The sequence below is a fragment of the Orcinus orca genome, chromosome 16 (assembly GCF_937001465.1).
Source record: "Orcinus orca chromosome 16, mOrcOrc1.1, whole genome shotgun sequence".
NCBI lineage: Eukaryota > Metazoa > Chordata > Mammalia > Artiodactyla > Delphinidae > Orcinus > Orcinus orca.
Window position 1 is genome coordinate 50,046,657 of NC_064574.1, and position 16,718 is coordinate 50,063,374.

General features: G+C 63.8%; 3 protein-coding genes across 8 annotated transcripts; 1 reads left to right on the forward strand and 2 right to left on the reverse strand.

Moving 5' to 3' along the window:
- Nucleotides 1-140: 140 nt before the first annotated feature.
- On the reverse strand, nt 141-3,244 carry RPUSD1 (RNA pseudouridine synthase domain containing 1). Of its 2 annotated transcripts, XM_033429293.2 has the most exons (6): nt 3,112-3,244; nt 2,392-2,578; nt 2,195-2,318; nt 1,961-2,063; nt 1,706-1,807; nt 141-1,272 (listed from the first exon to the last, which is right to left on the reverse strand). In XM_033429293.2, exons 2-6 carry the CDS (start codon nt 2,571-2,573, stop codon nt 845-847), a joined length of 939 nt encoding a protein of 312 aa, XP_033285184.1. In that variant the 5' UTR covers nt 2,574-2,578; nt 3,112-3,244; the 3' UTR covers nt 141-844. The 2 variants fall into 2 exon arrangements, with proteins under 2 accessions (XP_033285184.1, XP_004270400.2); XM_004270352.4 differs by lacking the exon at nt 3,112-3,244 and having other exon boundaries at nt 2,392-2,600.
- On the forward strand, nt 3,217-12,034 carry CHTF18 (chromosome transmission fidelity factor 18). 4 transcript variants are annotated; one of them, XM_033429237.2, is made up of 23 exons: nt 3,217-3,356; nt 3,482-3,619; nt 3,838-4,032; nt 4,115-4,265; nt 4,431-4,599; nt 4,970-5,062; nt 5,157-5,209; nt 5,342-5,486; nt 5,808-6,017; nt 6,520-6,617; nt 6,919-7,042; nt 7,122-7,273; nt 7,398-7,491; nt 7,738-7,836; nt 7,980-8,110; nt 8,353-8,524; nt 9,364-9,588; nt 9,670-9,819; nt 9,912-10,042; nt 10,691-10,835; nt 10,939-11,052; nt 11,463-11,520; nt 11,596-12,034. In XM_033429237.2, the coding sequence occupies exons 1-23, from the start codon at nt 3,320-3,322 to the stop codon at nt 11,730-11,732; spliced, it is 3,021 nt and encodes a 1,006-aa protein (XP_033285128.2). In that variant the 5' UTR covers nt 3,217-3,319; the 3' UTR covers nt 11,733-12,034. The 4 variants fall into 4 exon arrangements, with proteins under 4 accessions (XP_033285128.2, XP_033285127.2, XP_033285130.2 ...); XM_033429236.2 differs by having other exon boundaries at nt 9,364-9,819; XM_033429239.2 differs by lacking the exons at nt 3,217-3,356; nt 3,482-3,619; nt 3,838-4,032 and having other exon boundaries at nt 4,121-4,265; nt 4,468-4,599; nt 9,364-9,819.
- On the reverse strand, nt 11,994-14,182 carry GNG13 (G protein subunit gamma 13). 2 transcript variants are annotated; one of them, XM_033429305.2, is made up of 3 exons: nt 14,033-14,182; nt 12,371-12,502; nt 11,994-12,185 (listed from the first exon to the last, which is right to left on the reverse strand). In XM_033429305.2, exons 2-3 carry the CDS (start codon nt 12,466-12,468, stop codon nt 12,080-12,082), a joined length of 204 nt encoding a protein of 67 aa, XP_033285196.1. In that variant the 5' UTR covers nt 12,469-12,502; nt 14,033-14,182; the 3' UTR covers nt 11,994-12,079. The 2 variants fall into 2 exon arrangements, with proteins under 2 accessions (XP_033285196.1, XP_033285197.1); XM_033429306.2 differs by lacking the exon at nt 14,033-14,182 and adding an exon at nt 13,691-13,769.
- Between the last annotated feature and the right edge of the window lie 2,536 nt (nt 14,183-16,718).

Below are 16,718 nucleotides of genomic sequence, written 5' to 3' on the forward strand. Positions count from 1 at the left end.
CCAGTGAAGGGATGGGGTGGGGGTGTGAGCCCCCTGAAATCCCCACATCAGGCACATTCATGGTCACTTGCAGGGTCAGTCATTGAGCGTTTATTCCCAGTTCTCAGAGCTCAGCTATGGCTGGGGAGGCGTGGCCGTGTTGTGGGGATGGAGGGGGGGGGCTGGTGGGCTGCCCTTGCTCTCAGGCTGAGGTCCTGCCTGGAAATTGCCAGGCAGGTGACGGAGGCAGCAGCCGCAATTAGGGGCCCGGAAGACCCCATGGAGCAGCGCTCAGGGCAGGCCTGGAGGGATGGCACGTGAGGTGGGGGCTGAGGAGTGTGGCCCACACCCACCTCCATGTGAGACGCTCAGGATGCAGGTGGAGGGGGCAGAGTCTAGCAGAAGCAAAGGCACAAGGTCAGACGGGCCTAGCAAGGAGGGTTGAGGTCTGCAGATGGAGAACCCAGCCAGGCTGGGGTGATGGCCACAGAGGGTCCAAGCAAAGCAGCGTGGAGCACGGTGCTCTGGGGTGTTGGCTGGGGGCCCAGGAGGAGCCCACCTTGAGGGTGGCCCAGGTCCTGGCTCTGCCTCTTCCAGAGTGACCCCGATCAAGTCTACAAATAAGTTCCTGGGGTTGAGGCTCTAGAACCAGGGAGGTGCTCTGGGGCAGTTTGTGGGGGTTGGGGTGTTGGGAGGGAGGCCCATGTGGGTCCCACAGCCCAAGAGCTTAATCCTCTGGAATTGCAGCTGCCTGGCTCCCCCTGCTGGCCAGGCCTGGCCATTGCAGGGATGTGTCCAGGACTCTGACCTGCAGCCCCCAACCGTTGGAGTCCCAGCCTGCCATCCCCACCCCAGCACGATGCTCTCAGTTGTCCGGCTCCAGCGTCCACTCCGACAGCCACTTCAGGCAGGAGGCCCGCTGTGCTTCTGTCTCAGGGAGCTTGGCAGGGGGCGGTGGGGGCCGGCCCGGCCCGGGCAGGGGCGTGGAGGGGCTGCAGGGCCTGGGGCCCCCTTCTGTGGGGTCAGGGTCTGGGGCAGCCCGGAGGACCTGGACGAGCTCGTCCAGTGGCTGCACCAGGGTGTGGGGGCTCCAGCAGGCATCGAGGGTGGGCACGAAGGGGTCGGGCGTGCAGGCCTCCACGCACTCGGTGCATGTGGGGATGCGCAGGTAGAAGGCGTGGAGCATCATGCGGAAGGGCTGGTCCTCCTGGTTCGAGGCCTGGCCATAGGTCTGGTCCCCCACGATGGGGTGGCCCAGGGCGCTGCAGTGCACGCGCAGCTGGTGCGTCCGTCCTTTGGGGAGGAGAGGGGGCCAGTCAGGCGGGGGCGCCACCCCATGCCCACCCCCTACCCATTCACATCATGCCCAGCACCGTCCTTGAAGCCTCACACAACCCCTGGGGGCAGCAGACCTCCCTGTTTCATGCCACAAAGACGTCAGAACTCAGAACAGAAGCGACTTCTGGGGTTGCCCCTGGTGAGGCCAGGGCGATGCTCGATCAACTAGAGAACCCAGGCCAGAGCGACCTCGTACAGGGCAAGAGGCTGCAGGCTGTGAGGCTGAGTGTGGGGGAGGAGTCAGCCTGGCCAGCAATGCTGGGAGACCCTGGGCAGGTTCCTTTCCTGTGTGATGGGGACACTTCGGTGCCCTGTGCCAGGAGATGCCCAAGGCAGGACACCATCAGCAGATAGCAAGGAGACCTGGGCACACGCGCCCTGGACACACCCGTGAGAGGCTGCAACAGCACTTTGGAGACAGGATCACCTGCATACAGTCCGTGTTCCAGGACCACCAGCTCAGTGAGGCTTGGTTTTGGGTTCTCACAGCCTGAAGGGAGCAAGGAAAGCCCAGAGAGTTGGCTGGGCCAGCTCCATGGCTGAGTCCACCCCAATCCCAGGTCGCCTGCCCGGGTTGCCCCAGCCTACCCAGGGTCCCCACTGGACGACTGTGCCCCTGGCCCCCACCCCCTGCCCTCCGTACCCTGTGTGCCCTCAATGCACATGGTGTGGGTCCGGCCTTCTGTGCTGTTCTTGCCAATAGCATAGCTGATGGTCATTCGGCTCTCCTGGACGTGCCCCCGCACCTGCCAGGAAGGGGGTCACACGCTGCTCACGGGGTCACCCACCACTGCTGGGAAACCCATCTGACAGCCAGAGGCTGTCAAAGTGGATTGAGTGTTGGAGTCTCCTGCTCCAAGGACCAGCTGGGCCTTACCAGAGCCAGATAAGCCTTGGTGACTCTCCGGTCCTTGAAGCACCTGTAGGCACTGCCTGCGGCTGCCTTGTTCAGGGCCACACAGAGTGCCCCGCTGGTGGAGAAGTCCAGTTGGTGGCAGAACCTGGCATGGGGCAGAGGATCAGTGGTGGCTGGGCTGTGGGCCGCTTCCCACCGACGGAGGCTGCTGTGGGTACCTGAACCCGTAGCAGGTGTCAGGGTCGGCCAGCTCTGGGAAGCGGTGCCGCAGCTGCTTCTGGAGGGTCAGCGTCTCCCACCAGGACTTGCTGTCGATGCGCACATCCCAGTGCTTGTTCACCACCAGGAAGTCACGGCTCCGGTACACGACACACAGGTTCTCCACGCTGCCTGGCTCCATGGTGGCTGCAATGCAGGGCAAGTGCATGGAGCGGGGTCATGGGGTGCCCAGCCCACATCAGGGTCCTGCCCACCTGGCGTGGACACCCCTGCTCCCCAGGGCCCTGGGTCTGAAGCCACCGAGGCTGTGTCAGGCAAGCTTGCAGACCTACTGTGTGCCTGCACTCCCACCTCTGAGTCAAGTAGCAGGGTGTCAAGTAGCAGGGGTCTGGCCAATATCAGGGGAGCTAGTGTTGCCCTAGGCTCTGGCTGTGAGTTAGTCCTGCCAGACCCGGGCCTGGGGAGAAGCAGTCTTGCGCTCCAGCCTGCTCCCACGGACCCTTCCCGGACGGGCCACGGACGCGCGATAGGAGCCTTTTCCTGAGTGGGGTGGGGTGCAGGGCAGGGGATGGGGCTCTCCCTCTCCCACGTAGACGTCCCCTGCCCTGCCTCCCCTCCGAGGAACCCTCGCCTCCCGCGTCTGATGGGCACAGGCGGAGAGGTGCCCGGCGGACTCCACTGCGAACACTTCCCGCGCCCCTGCCCATTCCGAGATCGACCTGCAGCTGAGCTGCGCCGTCTGGGCCCCCGATGCTGCTGCCCGGCCCTGGCTCCTGCCTCGCGTCTCCCTGCCTCGTGGCCCAGCAGCCCCGGAGCAGTCACTAGGACCACAGAGGTGCGCCTCGCCGGGCCCAGCCTGGGCGCTCAGTCCCGCCCACGTCCCGCCCACGTCCCGCCCACGGCGCAGACGGGCGGCCGTGCTGACCAATGGAGAGCGCCCGGATCCCGCCGCTCCAGCTCCAACGTACGGACTCAGCCCCGCCCGGCCTGCGCGCGCAGCCCCGCCCACGCCCCGCCCCTCCCGCTGACCAATGGCGAGCGTCCGGATACGCCGGCCGTTGATTGGCGGCGCCGGGTCGCTTTGGGCAGGAGCTGCGCGCTGGGCGCGGGAGGTTCGCAGCCGGCGGCGGGCGGCCATGGAGGACTACGAGCAGGAGCTGTACGGCGTCGAGGATGACTTCCACAGCCAGTTCGCGGCCGAGCTCGAGGTGCTGGCCGAGCTGGAAGGTAGGCGTGGGCACTGCCGTGGCCTCGTCCCCCGTAGCTCGACAGGGGTCTGGCCCACCCGGGGATTCCAGGAGGGCTGCTCGGAGGGGAGGCGCGAAGGCCGGGAGGCAGCAACAACCTGAGAGAGAGCAGGGCCCTGCAGCGCCGCCGACCTCGGGGGCTGTGACTGTGTGCAGACGAAATGCTTTGCATGACTGCTGTGAGTTTTCTCTCCGCAGGGACAACCGCCATGTCACCTTCCAGGGACCCCTGGCCCACCGTGGGCCGGCCCCGCCTGACGTTCGAGGAGACCATTGCTGGAGGGAACGCTGCCACTCACTGCTCTCCAGGCGGACCTCCAAGGAACAGCAAGGGCGGTGCCAGGAAGAGGCAGCTGGCCGCTGACATCCACGGGGACAGACCCTTGCCCCCTAGTATGTTTTCCGGGGGCCCAGAGCATAGGGGTGGGGTTCGAGGCTGGAGAAGGACCTCTGTTCCTTCCATGTGTCTCCCCAGCCCCCAAAGTCAAACGGTCCAGGCTGGAGGCTGCCAGGAGACTGAACTTCAGGTCCGATGAGATGGAAGAGCCGCTGCCTCCTGACTCCCCGACTCAGGACATCACCCCCCCACCGAGTCCTGAGGTCCCTGCTGAACTATGGGGCAAGGGGTGTGTAGCTTGGGGTACAGGTATCTCAGTATCTTGGAAGGATCTGGTTTCTTCGACAACGTCTTGAAGGCTGGGGATTGGGGGTCTGTGGGAGGGCTGGGTAGCCAGCAGTGGATCCAAGTCCCTTCCCCAGGAATCCCCAAGATGGTCATGGTCCCTTCCCAGGCCCTTGGACACTGGGGCTGATGTGGGTCTCACTAAGGCCTCGCCAGCCGCCCGCAATCCTGTCCTGAGGCGGCCCCCTGTCTTGGAGGACTACATCAATGTGACCTCCACTGACGGCAACCGGGCCTTTCTAGTGCTTCAGGCTGACCCAGTGGGCACTGGGGTCCAGGTGGGTGCTGTGCAGACACGAGCGGGGGCCTGGACATCACATCCCCTACCCTGACCCTGGGAACCCCTCTAGAGGTCCATCTGGCCTCTAGTCTTCCACTCGGGAGAGCCATCTTTCTCCTTCACTTTCCTCCTCTTTCTCTTCTTTTTTCTTCTTCTCCTTCTTTTTACTTCTTTTTTTCTTTTCTCTTCTCCTCCACCTTAGATCTGCTGCCATTCCAATGATCCCTTGGGGTCCCTGGTGAGAAGGGGCTCCTTGTGGCCCGTTGATGCTAGGAAATGCCATCTAGGTCCCTGAGCACTGTTGGGAGGGGGGTTGTAGAAATCCCATAACCTAGAGGAGGGTGACTGATGCTCTCCCTTCCCTGCAGAGCCCTCTTCTTGACATCCGGTGGCGTGGCCGTGGCCAGCTGGATCTGCTGGGTGTGTCCTTTGCCTCCCTGAAGGAGAAGATCGACAGCGAGGTAGGGTCTGCTGGGGTTTGCTGGGAAGGGAGAGGTAGCTCAGGGGTGAATGGCTGGCTGAGCCATCCTGATTCCAACCCCATTGTCTGCACAGCGGCGGCAGCGACTGCTGGAAGAGGCCCAGCGGCTCTCGGACACACTGTGCAGGTGACACAGTGGGCCCCTCCACCTCTGAGGTCCTCACCGGTCCTTGGACTGCTGACCACCAGCATGTATTCTGGGGGGTGTGATCCCTGCATGGGGTTAAGGCCCAGTGGCTCAGGGCACAATGCTCTCCAGTCTTAGGTCAGAGGAGGTGGAGGAGGGGCCCCAGCCCTCGGGGGCCTCTGAGGAGGAGCCGGCTGACAGCCAAGATGCTTCCCAGCATTGCCTCTGGGTGGATGAGTTCGCACCCCAACGCTATACGGAGCTGCTCAGTGACGACGTGAGGTCCTGTTTTTGCTTAAGTGAAGTGTGACTGGCTTCTTTGTTGCCGAGAGAAAAGTACTTAGGGCCTAGCAGGTCTTCATTTTGCCAGCCCACAGAGGGGTCAGGATTTGGAGAAGGGATTTGACCAGCCTCGTTGAATTGTAGGTGGGGAAACTGAGGCCAGTACAGAGCCTTTCACCGGTCATCACTTGTCATTCAGCCTCAGCATCACTGTGTGTGTCTTTGGGCTCATGACAGTAGGGTGACATGAGGGGCAGGCACTAGGAGTCCTTGGTGCTGGTGGCCGCCCCCCCAGGCTGGGCCTCTCTTCTTGCAGTTCACCAACCGCTGCCTCCTCAAGTGGCTGAAGCTGTGGGACTTGGTGGTGTTTGGCCGAGAGCGGCCCACCCGGAAGCCCAGACCCAGTGTGGAACCGGCCCGTGGTGGCAAGGAGGCCACAGCCTCCAGCAAGTGGAAAAGCCACGGACAGGTGCTAGAGGAGATGCTGGAGGCTGAGCTGGATCCAAGCGGGCGGCCCCGGCAGAAGGTGAGCCCACCTGGCCGTGGGCTGTTCTCTGGATGGCTGGCACCATTGCAGCCTCTGGGGGCCATGAGGCACATTTACTGCCCCCGAGGGTGTAGGTGGAACGATGTCAGGGTCTAGGTGAGGAGTGTCAGCAATGTGAGCTGGGAATTGAGTCCTTTCTTCTAATGACTTAGATAAGACTAGCACTCCTTGCAGGGCCCTGCACCTCCCCACAGTGATTATGCTGGACTGTGGGTGGGTTCTGGCTGTTAGTCACGTCAGTAACAGCTGTGTCCTTGTCAGGTACAAACGTAACTCACTTCAGGCAAGGCTTTATTCTCGCTCTGCACGACCAGCAGGCAGGGGCTTGTTTTCCTTTGGTGACTGGGGCAGGGCAGGAGAACATCTCTTAGCACTGAGCTTCATGGGATAGGATTTTCAGTCTCTGGCGGTTGGGTCAGGGTCTCCCAGAGTCCGTGAGGTGGTGTGGGTTACAGCACGTTTTCTCCTGCCTCGGCTGCAGGTGGCGCTGCTGTGTGGGCCCCCAGGGCTGGGCAAGACCACCCTGGCCCATGTGATTGCGCGGCATGCTGGGTACTCTGTGGTGGAAATGAACGCGAGGTGAGTTGGGGGAGGGCCAGGTCTCCTTTTGTCCTGGTATGTCTGGTCGAGCCTGGGATACAACCCTGAAAGCCTGGGGGTGGTGGGCTGTGGAATTGTCCATCCTCAGGGCTCACTGGGATTTGGCCACAGTGTCATGGGGTGGCCTTGTGTAGTATCCGTGAGTTGTACACGTGGTGGCTCTGCCCTGGGAAATTGTCCTGCTGGGGACACTGGCTGCTGCCCTGGCTGAGGCCATGGCTGCTGCACTGGCTGAGGCCATGGCTGCCCTGACAGCCCCTCCCTGGCCTCTTGGTTCCAGTGATGACCGCAGCCCTGAGGCCTTCCGAACGCGCATCGAGGCAGCCACGCAGATGGAGTCGGTGTTGGGCACTGGTGGGAGGCCCAACTGCCTGGTTATCGATGAGATCGACGGGGCCCCCACGGTGGGCCTCCTGGGTGTGCTGCGGCCGGGTGGGCAGGCAGTGGGGGCTGTGACTCACCTCCGTCTGCATGTCCCCTCAGGCTGCCATCAATGTTCTCCTGAGCGTCTTGGATCGCCAGGGCCGACAGGAGGCAGAGCCAGGGGGCCCCGCTGTGCCCACGGGCGGGGGGCGGCGGCGCCGGGCGGAAGGGGGGATCCTGATGAGGCCCATCATCTGCATCTGCAATGACCAGTGAGTGGGGCGGGGCGGGACGGGGTCTCCGCTGGGTGGGCGTGCCCCACGCCTGCTGGGCTGTGGCACGCACCCTGGCGGCCCTGGCCAGGTGGGCTCGCTGTGCAAACCGCTCATCCCACAGGTTCGTGCCCTCCCTTCGGCAGCTGAAGCAGCAGGCACTCCTGCTCCACTTCCCGCCCACGCTGCCCTCCAGGCTCACACAGCGGCTCCAGGAGGTCCGTGAGGGCTGCCCTCCGTCTGCCGTCAGGCCCCCAGCCTCCCAGCTGGTCCCAGGATATGGGGTGGAGGTGCTGGGACAGTTTGGTCTCTGGTGGTGGGTGGTTCCAAGCAGCGACCGAGGTCTTTCCTCAGGGATTTTCGGCCTTTGCTCCCCATAGGATAGGAGCTGACCCCTGTTTCTAGGGAGGAGGTGGCTTTAGGGTGGGGGTCGGGGGGACACTCACCCTCTCACTTCCCTGCAGATCTCCCTGCGGCGGGGCATGCGGCCTGACCCTGGCGCGCTGGCGGCCCTCTGCGAGAAGACAGACAACGACATCCGCGCCTGCATCAATGCCCTACAGGTGGGCAGGTGGCCGTGGCGGGGGTGGGGCAGGGGCAGCCAGCAGCCGGCACTCCCCCATCCCCACACCACCGCCGTGTCTAGTTTCTACACGGGTGGGGGGTCAGCCACTCTCACCGCCCCACCCCCCCACCCCATGTCCAGTTCCTGCATGGGCGGGGCCAGCGGGAGCTGAGCGTTCAGGCTGTGCAGACCACACGCATTGGCCTCAAGGACCAGCGCAAGGGCCTCTTCTCCGTGTGGCAGGAGGTCTTCCAGCTGCCCCAGGCCCGGAGGTAGGTAGGCCAGCCCCAGTCTGGAATGCCAGCCAGCTCTGCCTTTGCTGACGGGGTGTGAGGCTGCACGGCCCTGGGGGCTGCTTGGCTCTGCCTCGGCCTCCCTCACTGTCCCTTCTCGGGGACCTCAGGGTATCGTAAACGTATACAAGCTGGTGCCGCCGGGAGGGAAAGGGTGGGCAGGGCTGGGTCCAGGGTGATGGGGCGGGGGCTCCACTCCAGCCTCAGGGCCCTCTCTGCAGGCACCGCATGGGTCAGGACCCGACCCTGCCCTCCCACACACTCCTGCTCGGTGATGGGCACGTGGGTTCAGGGCCCCTCGCTACCAAGGTGCCCCTGACCGCGGCCTCTCAGCGGTTCTACCACATCTTGCATGTGGCCGCTTCTGCGGGTGAGCACGAAAAGGTGGTCCAGGTAACCATGCTCTACCTCAAACCTTTGCGGGGGGCTGAGGGGCAAGGGGCCAGCATCTGGCAGTGTTTCTCATCCCCAGACAGTGAGTGGGACACGCTTCAGATGGTGCTGAGCCCGAGGAGAAACAGGCGGGTGGGAGGGCGGGGAGTGGACACGGGGCATCGGGAGGCTTCTGAGAAGGGGTGGGAGCAGGGACAGGCTGGGAGGAAGGACTGACCCTGGCAGGAGGGGGATGGCCAGCGTGGGGTCGTATGATGGGGTCACTCTGGCTGCTCTTGGGGAACTATCTGAAGGGCCCCGGCAGTAGCTGGAAGGGGCTGGATTCTGGATGTGAGCTGTGGGAACAGGGACGTGGGTGCACGTGGGGTGGAGAGCAGGTGGTGGATGCCCCCCATCCCCTGGGAAGCCTGGTGTAAGTTGCCTCCCTGGCTAAGCAGCTTTGGATTAGCAGCTGGGGATCCTTGCAAATCTGGAAATCCACTGTGTGGAGGGCAGTGTGGTGGCTGGAGGGGAGGGATTCCCACATGGAACAAGAGTGGGGGCTCTGTGTCCTTGATTCTGGTGAACAGAACTTCCTTTAGGGAGGGGTTGGGGGCTTCTTTCTCACATGTCTCAGGGTCTTGGTCAAACCAGAGTTGGGGTGGCAGGGTGGGCCTTCCTGGCCACCCCCATCCCCAGGGCCCTGTGGCTACTTGCTGGTGTCTGCAGCTGTGCCTGAGACCCTGGGCCTTGCAGGCAGGTGGGAGGGGAAGGGTCCCACTGTGTGGTGCTTGTGCTGTGGGCTGGGGGGGCGTGAGGCTGGAGGGGCTCAGGGAACTGGCCCGTCCACCTGCCCGCAGGGCCTTTTCGACAACTTCTTGCGGCTGAGGCTGCGGGACTCCAGCTTGGCAGCCGTGTGCATAGCACTTGACTGGCTGGCCTTCGACGACCTGCTGAGCCGGGCCGCCCACCACGGCCAGAGCTTCCAGCTGCTGCGCTACCTGCCCTTCCTGCCCCCGGCGTTCCACCTGCTCTTTGCCTCCAGCCATGTGCCGAGGATCACCTTTCCCACCAGCCAGCAGGAGGTGCGCCCCACGCCCTGCCCATACCCAGGGTCTAACACTGGGGCCCTGGGTGACTTGGTCCTCGTCCGCCCTCCACCCCAGGCCCAGAATCGGATGAGCCGGACACACAACCTGATGCAGACGCTGGTGTCGGGCATCACGCCAGCCACCCGCAGCCGGGCTGCACCGCAGGCGCTCATCCTGGACACCCTCTGCCTGCTCCTGGACATCCTCGCACCCAAGCTGCGCCCTGTGAGTGCCTTGCCTGGAAGGGCTGTGGCTCCTGGTGGGGGCAGGCCCCTGGCCACGCTTAGCACCCCTGCCTGCTGCCCACCATCCCACAGGTGAGCACACAGCTGTACAGCGCCCGAGAGAAACAGCAGCTGGCCAGCCTCGTGGGCACCATGCTCGCCTATAGCCTCACCTACTGCCAGGAGCGCACGCCCGATGGGCAGTATGTTTACAGGCTGGAGCCGTGAGTCTGTGCAGCACCTGGGGTGGGGGTGCCTGGGGGCAGGAGGCTGGGGGGCTGGGCTCCAAGTGCCATGGTGATTGCTCGGCGTGAGTCTAAATGCATGGCTTTGGAGGTGTGAGTCTGTTTCCCCATTGGAGGGTGGGAGAGTCAGTCCTAGCTCATTCCTTGCCCAGATGTGACTGGGGGGTGGGCATAGCCCTGGGACCTGAGGTTAACTGCAGAGCCTCTCAGTGCCCCCAGGAGCTACCCCCAGAGGGCCCTTGAGCTCCCCAGGGCCCTGTTTCTCTGTCCTGAGAGGGTCGTGGGGATGGAGGACCGGCAGCAGTGGTGTCCAGATGCAGATCCTTGAGGCAGTAATGATGCTGGTTCCCAAGCACCCAGCCCCAGGCCTGAATCCAGGCCATGCCACGTTGTGTCAGTTCCTCCCTTGCAGCCCTCTTCAAGCCCACATACAGCTGGGGAAACAGAGGCTCAGAGTGGATAACACCCCTGCTGCCACAGAGCTGGATGCGGCAGGGACAGGACTGGACCCGGTCCTGCATTGTTGCATTCCGGCAGTTGGGGTCGGTGCTAGTGAGTAGCTCCTGCCCCGTCTCTGCTGACTGAGTGCCCTGGTGTCCTGCCCTGCCCTGCTCACCCCGAGAGCAGGAACGTGGAGGATGTCTGCCGCTTTCCCGAGCTGCCCACCCGCAAGCCCCTCACCTACCAGGCCAAGCAGCTCATTGCCCGTGAGATTGAAGTGGAGAAGATGCGGCGGGTGGAGGCCTTGGCCCGGGCTAGGGTCGGCCCCCAGGTGAGCCCACCCCAGGCTCTGAGCAGAGCAGGGCCCTCAGAGTGGACACCGTCCCTGGTATGATCCTGCCCAGTCAGCGCTCACTGTACGTGACTTCCTGTAGGTGGACGGGGGTCCCCTGGGGGGCACTGGGGAGAAAGGGGCGCAGCCATCTGCCCCATGCAGCCACGAGCAGCGGCTGGAGTGCATCCTGAAGAGAGCTGCCCTGGAGGAGCAGGTGTGGTAACCCTAACCCTAATGGGGGGGCGGGGCTAGGTGGCCAGAGGGTGGGGCCACGTGGGCCTGGGTGGGCGACCTTGGAGTCCTATGGTTCTAAGTCCTGGAGGTCCAGCTCCCTGCTGTTCAGCATGATGGTTCCACCTGGCTTCAGTTTCTCATCTGGGCAGGATGCTGGCACCTCCCACCCTGGACCTGACCTTGGCAGGGAGCAGGCGACTGTGAGGGTGGTGAAGGGTGGAGGGAACACTTGCAGAGAGGGTCCGCGCTGGGGTGAGGGTAGGGGGCCATTGCCCAGAGGTGCCACGAGATCCCTCTTCCCTGGGAGATGGCCTCTGGGCCCTCCCACCAGGTAGGGGACTGTCCGCTGTGGGTCAGCCCCCGTGAACCTGACCGGCCTATCTCCTTTAGCCCGAGAGGGACTTCTTCGGTCGTGTGGTTGTCAAGAGAGCGGCAGCCCCGAGCACAGGTGTGTGGGGAGGTGGGGGTGGTTGAGGGACTGGGGTCAGGGTCGGGTGGAGGAACGACTGTGTGGCCCCTGCAGAGCACGCAGCCCCTGAGACTGACACGGCCGAGCAGCGCATGGGCACCGCGGTGGGCAGGAGCGACGTCTGGTTCCGCTTCAAGGAGGGCGTCTCCAACGCCGTGCGGCGCAGCCTGTACATCAGGGACCTGCTGTAGCCTGGGCCACACCAAGCCCCCAGGATCCATGCTGCCACCTTGGCTGTGCTAGATACTCTGACCCACACTTGACGTCCCCAGGATCTATGCTGGACACTGTGGGGGCCGTGCCAGACTCCCCTGTCCATGCCGGACACTCTGGGGTTGTGCCAGACACCCTGGATCCACACCGGCCACCCTGGAGCCACACCAGATGTCCCCAGATACACACTGGGTGCCTGGGTGTTGCTTTGTCTCTCCTAGAAAATGTACAAAAGCATGTACATGCTTGAAAACTCTTTATAAAAGTCACACTTTTACAGAGTCGTTCTCTTCACAGGGAGGCGTGAGTCTGGGGTGTGGGGGCCTCACAGGATGGCACACTTGCCCTTCTCCACCCACGGGTTGTTCTTCATCAGGTCGGGGTTCAGGAAGGGGTCCTTGGGGATCCCGTCCTCAATCCACTTGAGGAGCCTGTGGGTGGGGAGGGGAGGGTGAGCACGAGGGCACCTGCCCTCCCTCAAGTGCTGCCTGATGGCAGTGTGTGGGGGTGTGGTTTTGGCTCATACAAATGAGCACAGAGCAGGGAAACGAGATGCAGATCATGGCTGGCCTTGGGTGGGGTGTGGCCGGGGCTCCATGGGGTCCTGGGGACTCACTCAGGGATAGTCTTGGATGACATCTCCCTCTTGAAGGCCAGCTGGTACTTGAGGCTCTCCACCTCTTTCTTCATCTGGGGCACGTCCCACTCCTCCATGGCATCCGGGGCTTCGGAAGTGGCCAGCCTGGGGCTAGAAGGTATGGGAGGAATCAACAGAGCCAGGGGGCTGCCAGCCTACGATCACCCTCCAGATGCTCCATCCCCACTGGTGAGCCCCCTCCCACCCCCCCAACAAAAGGAGGGAGGGAGCCCCCACCCTATCACACTGACACCAGCTCACTGCCTAGGGAGGCCCCCACAGCCCATGCCACTCACCAGGGTACAGGGCTGGAGCTGAGGCCCCACTAATGAGGCCCTGTGTGCCTGCCCCCCACCTCCCATGGGGCTAATTAACTGCAGAGAAAACTTTCCACCCCTACCCACCAGCAAAGCCTCACCAAGGCTGGGCCTGTGGGTTGGAGAAGGTGGGGTAATGTCCCGGTGCTGGGGGATAGCAGAACAGGACAGGTCCCCTGACCCTCCACCTGCAAGACCCACTTTCCACTCCTGGTAGCAGAAACCTATCGTGTCAGGGGTGGGACCCTGACACACACACCCATACCCACACCCACACGTGCCTCCCCCTGCTTTGCATGGGCAAAGCCCACCCCGAGGGCAGGTTAATCCAGGGGCCAGGAGAGTGAGGCTGCTATTTGCATCTCTGGCCAGGGGGCTGGGGGCAAGTGCTGGGGATTTTGGGGTCCCAGGCTGAGCAGCTGGTCCAAGACTTGGAACCCCTGCAGCCTCCCACTGCCCAGTGTCTTCTCTGACCTGCCTACAAGCCCCTGGTCCCGTCTCTTGAGGGTGGGCCCGCCCGTCACAGCCACAGGTTCAGACCTCTCAGGAAACCCGGCCAGCTGCGGCCAAGTGAGGGCAGGTCGCTCCTGTCTCCCTTGCTGCAGCCCACTCAAGGGGTCCAGGGAGCCCCTTGCTGTCCTCCATCCCCTGCCCTCATCACTGAGGCTGGGAGCCAGAGAACCGACTTCCTTGACCTGGGAAGTGTGGGCAGGTCCTGCCAGGAGTGTGACCTCGCCTGCCTCAGGCCGTGGAGGGAGCTCCTGGGAGGGTCAGCCAGGAGTGAGGGTGAGAGCCGGGGGAGTAGGGGGACTTTTCAGGGGCAGCCAGGGAGGCGAGCAGGGGCTCCCTCCTAGAGACCCCGAGTTCCAGCACCCCACCCGGCGGCTCAGGTTCTCAGAGAGTCACGTGGGCGGGGGCTTCCCAGGCTGGGGGCGGTGGCAGCCCGGTCCGCAGCCCCCTCCCCCGTCTCCGCCAGCCTTACCTGCGCGCAGCCGCCGCAGCCGCAGCCGCCGCCGCCCGACCTGCGCGCCCCCGGCTTCGGCGCACGGCGCTGGTTCGGCGGGCACTGCGGGCGGCGCGGGCGGCGCGCACGGCGCACGGACGCGGCTCCCCACGCAGCCAGCCCGCGGACGGAGGGGTCCTCTCCACCGGTCAGGCCGGCCCGTTGCGACACGCAGGGCGGCTGCCCTCGCCCGCAGACGGACAGGCAAGGGTGCCTCGGGGGTTAGGGTGGTCCAGGTCAGCCCAATGGGACCTGGGCAAGCCCCAGAGCCCCAGGCCTCGGTTTCCTGCTCAGCGCAAGGAGCCAGTTCACCAGACCTACCTTGGACGGTGACCGCTAGGGCAAAGATGACAAGGGCCAAGTGATGGCGAGGGCGAAGTGATGGACGAGTGAGCCGGGCACACAGGCGGGCAGAGCCCAGGCAGGTGCCCCGCCCACTCCTGCCACCTGGGCCAGGCCCTAGCACCGCCCCCACTCTCTGCCCTCCTTCCTCAGGGCTGGGTTGCCCCTGGGAATCTGGCTTCATCAGGCACACTCTGCCAGCCCCAGGCAGGGCACTCCATTGCTGGGGCACCAGCTGGGGGTGGCAGATGCATCCGGGAGCAGTGTGGGGTCAGCCCTGGCCCTGGGTGACGTGTCCTCCCACTGGGCTGGATGGGCTGGGCTGTCACGTTGTGCAGCACCAAAGACCATCAGCTGTTAGGTTGTATCTCAGCCGCTGCTGCCTCTCATGGGCTGGAGTCACCAGGCCAGGTGGGAATAGCAAGGATGGGGTCAAGATGCTACATCCCCCTGGGGCTTCAGCAGTGTCCACTGATAGGCCCAGAGCTGACCCACCACAGTGTGAGCCTGTTCTGGCCAGGCCACCTGGGCCTGGGTGGAGTTGCTTCCTGCTCTGGCCCCTGCCCTGCATTCCCAGGCCAGAGGCAGGCAGACTGGGCAGCTATAGTGGGTGGCAGGGCCCAGCTCACCAACCAATCCCTTCAGAGGCCAGACCCCACAGCTCCTCAGGGCAGCCGGGGCCAGACCCTCGGCAGGTGCTCCTGCAGCCTCCCCTGGCTGACTCTGCGCCCACTCAGAAGGCAGGACAGGGTAGGGGGTGTTCCCTGCCTGCCTTGGGCTCCTGGGCCCTCCCTGTTGTGACCGCATAAAACAAGGTCAGCTGCGCCTCCCCGGTCCCTCTGGCACATCAGTGTGATGACGGATCAGGAGGCACTTCATGAACTGGGCCATGTTAGGAAAAGTAGGGATTATTTTTATTATGGATTTATGAGGGTTGGAGAGCTTAGAGCCAAGGGTGCCAGCATCCTCCTCAGGGCAGATGGCTGGCAATGCTGGCCTCACTCCACCCCCCTGCCTGGCCCCTTGGGTGCCCTGTGACTGGGCGTGCACTGTGTTGCTTGGGCTACCTGGGGCTCTCCTGTGGCTGTGGGCCCAGCTCACAAGGGGTGGGGGCTCGGGGCAGGGTGTCGAGTCAGCCCCCAGAACTGGCTCAAGATTTAGACTGAGACCCAGGCCAGCCAGGGCCTGCCACCACCCATGCCTTTCCCTTGAGGGTGTGGGCAGAACAGGGAACCCAGGACCAGGTTCTGGCACAACAGTGTCCTGAGAGTCCTCTGGAAGATGCCCTGGTGTGACCCGGCAGGGCATGGCCCCTGTGGTCTGCTCCGGGGCCTGCATTGCAGGCGCTGTTTGATCTCTCCTCCGTGGATCAGAGAGCTCCACTGTAACCACAGCTGAAATCAGCCTTAGAGCTGCACACAGGCCTTAGTGATGACACTTGAACATACCTGGGCATCGTCAAGTCATCAGGATGGCGGGAGCTTGGCCTGCAGGAGGGAGCTGTGTGGGGCACAGGGTCTGCACTCCTGCTCTGAGGTACTGTTTCCTGTCTATGAGTGCTGGTCACACCCGCTGCCCTGTGGACCCTCAGGGTTCAGAAGTGGTCCCTGTGCTGACCCTGGTGGCCTCATGTGGCAGAGGCCAAAACTCCACGCGGTGGTCGAGCTGACGCATGCCTGCTCATGTGAGCCTGTGAAGCTCCCGTCCTTGGTGAGAGTTGGGGGACCCAGCAACTCCTATTTCTCACTTTCCTGGGAGGCTGGACTTGTGAACCCAAGGGGTACCGGGTGGGTCTGGAATGAGCAAAGGCCCAGTGATTTGCGGTGGGAGGAGGACGCTCCAGAAGCAGTGATGGCTTGTGCTCCAGCTGACGCCACCTTGCAGTTGCCCAGAGCAGATCCCGGGAGACCAGCAGCCTTTCTGAAATTATCTCCACTAACTGGGCTGCTGGTGAGAACCAACAGGGCTCCTGACTGGCCTAGAAACGGCTGCTCCAGGCCCCACACCTGCAGGGCTCCTGACTGGGGCGGGGGTGTGGGCTGGGCTCCTGGGGACAGGGTGGGCATGGGGGGAGGTGCAGTGAGACCCTGAGGCAGGGTCTAGGTTGTGCTAGGTTTAGTGCTCAGGAAGAATCAGACAGTGGTGTGTATGGGGTGCTCTGACCCATTCTGGGCAGGGTCCCCAAGGAGGGCTCAGGGAGCAGGGGCAGGAAACGCCCCCACCAGATGGGACCTGCAGCCTGGTGCTGTCCCAATGCCACTCCAACCCATGGCCTTGCTGGGCGGGGCCAGAGCTGAGGCCGGCCTCTCACCTGGTCCCTTCTGGGCATGCTGGCGACCCAGTGCCACCCAGGCTGTTGTCAGCTCCCTGCTCAGGGTCCTCCTGAGACCAGGGCTCTCTTCCACATGGTGCCCCAGCAATGGAGTGCCCTGCCTGGGCAGATCCAGCCCCACATGCAGGCATGATGAGGCCTGAGTGAGACCACCTCCCCCGTGTCTGCAGCTTCGCTTCAGACCTTGGGGAGGTCAGACCCTACATACAACTGGCCTCCAGTGAGGAAACTAAAAGACAAGTGTTCCATGCTGCAGGACCCAGGCCTGGCGGGGGCCCAGCCTGACAGCACTCCGTCCCAGGGTGGGCGTGGGACCCTTGGTGTTACAACAGG